General features: G+C 40.4%; 1 protein-coding gene across 4 annotated transcripts; it reads right to left on the bottom strand.

The window, feature by feature from the left end:
* Nucleotides 1–1,452: 1,452 nt before the first annotated feature.
* On the bottom strand, nt 1,453–6,011 carry LOC149826608 (transcription factor PIF3-like). Of its 4 annotated transcripts, none has more exons than XM_090018902.1 (8): nt 4,823–6,011; nt 3,424–4,687; nt 3,249–3,350; nt 3,087–3,152; nt 2,898–2,963; nt 2,284–2,817; nt 2,043–2,163; nt 1,453–1,937 (listed from the first exon to the last, which is right to left on the bottom strand). In XM_090018902.1, exons 1-8 carry the CDS (start codon nt 4,915–4,917, stop codon nt 1,927–1,929), a joined length of 2,259 nt encoding a protein of 752 aa, XP_089875028.1. In that variant the 5' UTR covers nt 4,918–6,011; the 3' UTR covers nt 1,453–1,926. The 4 variants fall into 4 exon arrangements, with proteins under 4 accessions (XP_089875028.1, XP_089875027.1, XP_089875030.1 ...); XM_090018901.1 differs by having other exon boundaries at nt 2,043–2,181; nt 4,823–5,869; XM_090018904.1 differs by lacking the exon at nt 1,453–1,937 and having other exon boundaries at nt 2,087–2,215; nt 2,338–2,817; nt 4,823–5,869.
* Nucleotides 6,012–6,865: the final 854 nt, after the last annotated feature.

Below are 6,865 nucleotides of genomic sequence, written 5' to 3'. Positions count from 1 at the left end.
AAAGATGTGCTTACAAAAAAAACTCGTCGTTGATGATTTTCGACCGATGAAGTGTCGTTGATGAAACACTGCCAATGAATTTTCAAAAATAGTCACCAAAATTTATTCTCAGAGGAAAGCAAGTTGGAGACCACAAAAAACTCTAGTTTTTATAAAAATGGTTGTGGGGTGCAACACTAGATTTTTATACAATGAAGGAAAATTTGCATTTAATGCTCGTACAAAAATAGCAAACAAGCATATTCTCAATGACATTGATTTGCAAAGTTGGAAACTATTTTGCGAACTTCTTGAGGATTATAAGTTCACACTATATCCCCCAATGTTTGTATTATATATATATATGTGTGTGTGTGTGAATTTAGTATAGTATTGATGATGTTACGATATATTAACATAAGGTTCACACTATATATCATGAATTTCATGTTATATAATATAATATTTACAAAGTTTCTAGGTTTTAGTTTAACAATAAGTTCACAAATAAAAAATATGTGAATCTACATTTAAGTGAGTATCTGCGTACCTCAAGAGGTCCATCTTGCGAAGGTTAAATTGGTCCTTTTGAAGCTGGACATTTGCGATTTTGGACATCGGGCAAATTTTAAAAAATTATAAGTTTTTTCCAAAAATGCATTATTTTTGTCATAGAGTATGGTTATTTTCCAAAAGCTAATTACCATGCATGTTGTGTCTCAGCAGCAAATTCTATAAATGAATATGCACCATAGTGACAAAAAATTGAAAGCCGAAAAATATCGGCAGCAATAACTTTAATTAAAAAACCAGGACCTAAAAATGTGAAGGGAACAAAAATGTAGAGTAATCCATTTTTTTCTCGAGGTACAGCCAACAAAACATAAACGTTGTCATGAAGGGGTGATATTTTCATTCAAATGATAATATAGAGATATTTTGAATATATCGTGAAATTTTGGTTGTTTAGGATATTTTTAAAATATTGCCAATATTTGTTACTATGAAAAGCTCACCTCCGGCACTTAGCAATGATCATGTCTATAGACACTGCACTAAACTGGCTCCAGTTTGAAGGAACTGGCATGCATGTCCTCACAACTGATAACTAGATTTCAACCACATCCTGCTGGTTGATACCATCCGTACCAGGAACTCAGCAATTTATGGAGTGCAGCAAGCAATGCTACCTGAAGTGGGCCAGGGTTCCATTTCAAACAAAAATGGCAAAGCACAGCACCACCTCTAAGCCGCAGATCAACACCAATTATTGATAGTCCCACGCTCATGTCGTCTGCAGTGTTATCTGCAACATGTGCATCATTCAAACCCTTCTTTTCTTAAAGTTGCAGGGTTTTAGAGTTAGTATGCTTTCTTTATATCTCTGCCTTGTTTTTAATTCTATCATTTCCTCCCCATATAACCATAATCACTAGCTTTCTTAAAGAAACATGGCACCACCAACTGCAGGAGTTCCACATAAAATCAAGTGAAAAAGAGTCCATATTTTTCAATAAGCTTTAGAGATGTAATCTACACCATTTTCTATTTTTTTGAGAAAAAAATTAGAAAATGTAGATTGCACCTCTAAAGCTTATTGAAAATATGGTCTCTTTTACACCATTTTCTATTACATACAGTTGTTCATCAAAACCCTGACAATCTAAAACACCAAACCTTATGGATCCCGCAAGAAAATGTACAAAGGCACACAGTGCCGCACCTCTCCATGGCGCAAAACTCTGTTTGGTTAGTACTACTACTTTCTCAAAAGCAATCATTGTTATTGTTTAGCTCCTAGCCCACATCAGTTCTTGAATGAACCTTCTTCCGTTACTAGCAGGACACTTCCAAGCCAAGCATAAATAAATGAATTGAATATAAGCAGATATCATTCTGCCCACCAGTATCACAGTCTCCATTTCCGAGGTCTCATGAGGCTGTACATCAATCACAGCCTGCAAATGAAGAAACATTTCACAAGAGCATAATCAAGAAAGACCCTTAAAAGTGGCATGCAAGAGATACAGCCTGATTGTACATCAGGATCAACTGCAACTCACCTGACCCACTAGTTGGAACACCATCTGTTTTGGTAGTACTGGAGACCGTATTGCCAATAGTATGTCCAGCTTGATGAGTTGCTGGCACCGAGGTCGACTGGGGAAAGCATCCTTTTGTTCTCTGCACTAGCAAGAAAATCTAATGCACGTTGGAAATTTCATGGTGTGTAAACCTGAAAAAAAGACTACCAGACATGTTTGAAATGCATATATTCAAGAGAATACAGAAGAATAAAATGACCTGGGTTTGCTGGGAACTGTTACTATGTAAGGACGCTAAATTTGCATTCTGAACCTGGTCTTTTGGCGTGGATAGAAGAGCTGATCCAGAAGCAGGCATTGCAGTAACGGTAGCTGGAGCTTCAGATACTGAGTCCATCTTTGCTGGAAACCCTGAATATGGTGCAAATGGTCCCCGAGGCATGGTCATGGGGAGCCCTTGACCAGGAAGCCCATACATCGGAATACTTGACCCAGGCATGCCACCCAAAGTAGCAGGCACAGAAAGAGAAGAGCAAGGAAACTGTGGACCATGCATTGGAGGCATCGGAATCATGGGGCAAGCAGAGGAACAGCCCATGTCAAGCATCCCCATACCAAAACCCATGCCCATCCCCATCCCCATCCCCATCCCCATCCCCATTCCCATTCCCATTCCCATTCCCATTCCTACACCCACTGGAGGGAAGTGAGCCATATGAGGCACATGCATATGCCGCATCCCAGGAGGAAGCATCATCGGAGGCATACACATTCTGCTGCTCATCGACATAATCTGCACGTAATAAGAAGAATCTTTTATGGGCATTCATATCAATTAACACTGCAAGTCTATGAGATGGCTAGATTTCTTACTTGTACTTGCAACTGAAGGGTCTTAAGATATTCGATGGCCTCATCAAGCATTGAAGCTTTGTCTGCCTGATAAAAGAACCAACGGATCAGCGATAGCGTGTGAAGCAGCATGTGGTTTGCACTTCATATGACATCAGAGAACTAGCAAACTATGAAATTTAACAGAACTTTGGTGATAACAGGACTAACCTTATTACAGTTTGGTATAAGCTCTTGCAGCGCACGCATCTTCTCACTGATCCTATCTCTTCGCCTCTATATAAGCAATGTGCAAAAATCAAGATCCAACCAAAAAAAAATCTGAGATTTGGGATTGAATTCAAAGATCCCAAAAGTAGACATGCAACTAACCCTCTCTGATAAGTTATGTACTTCTGCTGCACGGCTGCGCTTGGCACTCGTGCTCTTGGAGGTGGTTGCCTTCCTCACATCGACAGACTCATCCTCAACATCCTGAAACAACATCAGTGCTGTTTGAAGAAACAAAGTAGGAAGAATAATTTTCCTGAGAAAAAGCTGTGTTTACCTCACTGCGGTATCCAGACTCTTCGACTTCTGTGGACTTTCTCTTGGAGCCATGTTTGTCATCTTTTGTGGTTTCCCCTCCACTGCTGCCTGAACAGACTGAGGAAGATGCAACTACAGGCTCAAACGCCTTTCCTCTGTCTGATCTTCCCAGTGCTGTGCTAGCTGCAAAACTGGGACTTTGGCAAAGGGTCTGATCTGGAGATCTGTTTCTACAGATTGAGGCATCCTCCCTAAATCCAGCATCATCACGTTTGGTGCATGGTGGTTCCTGAACAAGCAGCTTGGTGGGGGGTGATTTCATATCTGCCTTAGAGAGTAGCCCAGGAACCTGAACTTGAAAACTTGGCATTCTGTTACATCCACCAATTTGTTGCAAACCGCCACCAATTTGTTTCGAATCACTAGTTGAATCAACAACCGAAGATTCAACAGGTTTACTTTCAGTGACAGATGATGCTTTGTGAGTAGCGCTTCTAAATGGATCAGTGCTCGGGAGGACTGCATCCAACCCCACGGACTGAAGACTGGTTTTAACAAGAGCAGCAGGCCTGGAGAAATGAGAAAAGTTCATAACACTCCCATTGTTAGTAGGCCTCGAAGGCTTCACAGGTGCAGGAATTGTCTTCATGTTCTGCAATGTAATCACCGAAGCTGGCGTCGGCACAGAATTCTCACAAGGAGGAGCCTGGGAAATATCACTACCACCAAAATCTACAGGTCTGGGCCTAACTCCCTGAGATGAGACTAGAAATTGAGAAGATTGAAGCAACTGACCGCTTCTAACTATCGAGGAAGCACAGGCAGCAGTATTAAGCTCTGAATCTAACACAGCCTCCTTGTATGAATTGCCCTGCTCAAGATTTTCACTAGTTTGTGCAGACACTATGTGAGAATTACCCAAGCTAGCAGTTTTATCCGAGCCAGCAACATTGCTCTGTGCAGGCATAGAATTCCTATTCATTCCAGATATTTCAGAGAAAAAATCTGAGCAATATTCCCTCTCTAGAGAATAATCAAGTGGGTAATTCAACCAAGGGACTAATTCATCATCTTGAACTAAACCAATGGTTGCGGCTGTACTGGAGGAGAAACCCTGAGCAACAGCCTCTACAGTTCCAAACTTTCCGCCTTTCGATGGGAGGGGAAGGACCGCATCTTCTCCATTACCAGTGGAGACCCAGCTCTTTTTATTTCTATTGTTCTGGCCCTGCATCACAATCTGCCCATTTTCCCACAGCAGCTCAATAAATTCACTTTCAGGCCTGAAATTAAATTCAGAAATCCAATCAACCACACAAACAAAACCGCAAAAAGAAGTATGCTGATCTAAAAAGCGTACAGAACAAAATCTGATCAAACAAGGCAACAAAATTCAAGTTCAGAAAATAAAAACTCACATAGAAGCTAGATCTGCAGAGCAGTTTGCTGTCATCTTTGGTTTGGTCGGTTCCCATTTCCCCTTTGCCATTTGATGGAGTTCGGAATTAGACATGAGTGCTCAACAAACAATGGCACTGCTACACACTCGTTACCCAAATGGGCTCACCCACAACAATAATATTTATTAAAACTAACTATTATTGGACCTCTTTCTACTGATGCTGCAAAACCCACTACCCACACTCCCCTTAGGACAAAACCAAATCATTCCAAAATTAAATCCACAAAAAAGAAAAAGGGAAAGGGAAAAAAATTGCCCCACATCACCTCACTCAAGTTTTACCCTTTTATTTGTTGTTACAGCTATCAGAATTCCCTAAATCACTATTCAAATCCTTCTCCTTTTTCTTTTTCTGCCCTTCTTTTCCTCTATGTAATTTTTTTTTTGCAATTCATCATCAGGTCTCAAACACACCCTTTTCCTTCTTTTAGGGGGAAGAAGAAAAAACATAGAATTAACAATCGCCTCAGTCCAAGCCCACCCACTTGAAAAAAAGGTAAACAAATCTAAACCCAATGATTAAAAAAAAAAAAGAAACCTAGCTTAGACGCCAATCAACTTCCAGAAAAACCAAGAAAATTGACAAAAAAGCAGAGACCCTGCACCATGAAAATCTGGGCATGGCGTCATCTCTCTTTTTTTTCACTGCTACAAGCTCAAAATAGAAAACTCACTTCCTGGTTTTCATGAAACACCCAAATATCATGTTCCCATTTCAACACCCAAATACTTGAAAATATACTTCTTCAACCCCGAAACAGAATCCCGGATGACTCGAATCTTACAACAATTTCCGAAGAAGAAGGAGAAGAACGTAAAAAAGGGGAAGAAGAAGAAAAAAAGAACTATTTTTTGTTGGACATCATTGGGGGCTTATTACTATACTCATACACGCGAAATATGCACCTATATAGAAAATAGAGAAAACAAGTTAAACACGTATCTGAGGAACCCAAATAGGGAATGGCGTCGATGAAGATCCAACCTTCTCGTGTAATACGGCAAACGGTTAGCAGGGAGGATAAGGGCACACATATACCAAGTTGAGGCCAAACCCTACCATGGTTAAACCCTGGTTGGTTCACCCAGCTTAGTTGCACCAGATAACAATGATTGAGAAGAAGGACCAATCATGGTTTTATCCAATGCCTCAGTTTGGATGTACCGTAAAGATAAGGACTTGTTGCATAAACAAATACTAAGCCTAAGTTATGTATATTGATTATTGCTCATATTTTTATAGTGAATGGTGTTGGCCTGTGCAAGGTGTTTCTTCTATGCACCATGGGAATAATGTCAGATATGCTATTATAATATTTTCATGGTAAGATGTGTATGGTGGTGCTTGTACAAAAGTGTTTCCATCACATACCGTGGGCTTAGTTTTCAACTTATAAAAGATTAGCATATAGATTGACTTTGCTCTTGCTATTTGTCGGGGGGTGGGGGATGATGATGGGGACTACAAAATCGAAGTTTCTTCTGATGGGATTTGTGTGATGATTGTATGGTCTATTGCTAATAAAGTATGATTTCAGCTGCAACACATGTGTTACCAGGCTCAATTACCTATGTGGTAAAGAAATGGCTGCAGGCTAAAAATTCCCACAACTTTTGATGGGGTTGAAGGTGGTTAAACTCATAAAGTTGTCGTCTCTAAGAGAGATGGGCTTTGATTGTTTGCAGCATCACCTTTCTCAACTACCACATGCTCAAAAGGGTGCATACGTGTGGCTTTGAGATCGGAGTAAATGCCCTTTCAAGGGGACCATTGGGGCCTTGAAACCAGAGGCCCCAGCACCCTCTACCACTCACACTTGGTGGTGATGTGACAAGTCACACTGCAGTGTTGATGGGAGAGTCTTGACCAAAATGTTAGAGCTGTTCTCTGTTAGTTCATGCATCTTAGAGCTGAAGAAAAAAACCCTTGGTAACCTCACCTTGAGTGAAAATTACAGAGTTTTGGAATGCAGAAGCCAAGGAAATTGGCCAGTAAAAA

Source organism: Nuphar pumila, chromosome 10 (assembly GCF_984573655.1).
Source record: "Nuphar pumila chromosome 10, dmNupPumi1.hap1.1, whole genome shotgun sequence".
NCBI classification, from domain to species: Eukaryota; Viridiplantae; Streptophyta; class Magnoliopsida; order Nymphaeales; family Nymphaeaceae; genus Nuphar; species Nuphar pumila.
This window is presented reverse-complemented; position numbering and strand designations above follow the sequence as displayed.

What these genes read in the sequence shown, in the direction of transcription:
- LOC149826608 (XM_090018901.1), bottom strand. Translation starts at nt 4,917, where the DNA reads ATGTCTAATTCCGAACTCCATCAAATGGCAAAGGGGAAATGGGAACCG. An exon ending in TTATACCAAACTGTAATAAG is followed by an intron (nt 2,964 to 3,086) that starts GTTAGTCCTGTT and finishes TTCTTTTATCAG; the next exon opens with GCAGACAAAGCTTCAATGCT. An exon ending in CCCTTCAGTTGCAAGTACAA is followed by an intron (nt 2,818 to 2,897) that starts GTAAGAAATCTA and finishes TATTACGTGCAG; the next exon opens with ATTATGTCGATGAGCAGCAG.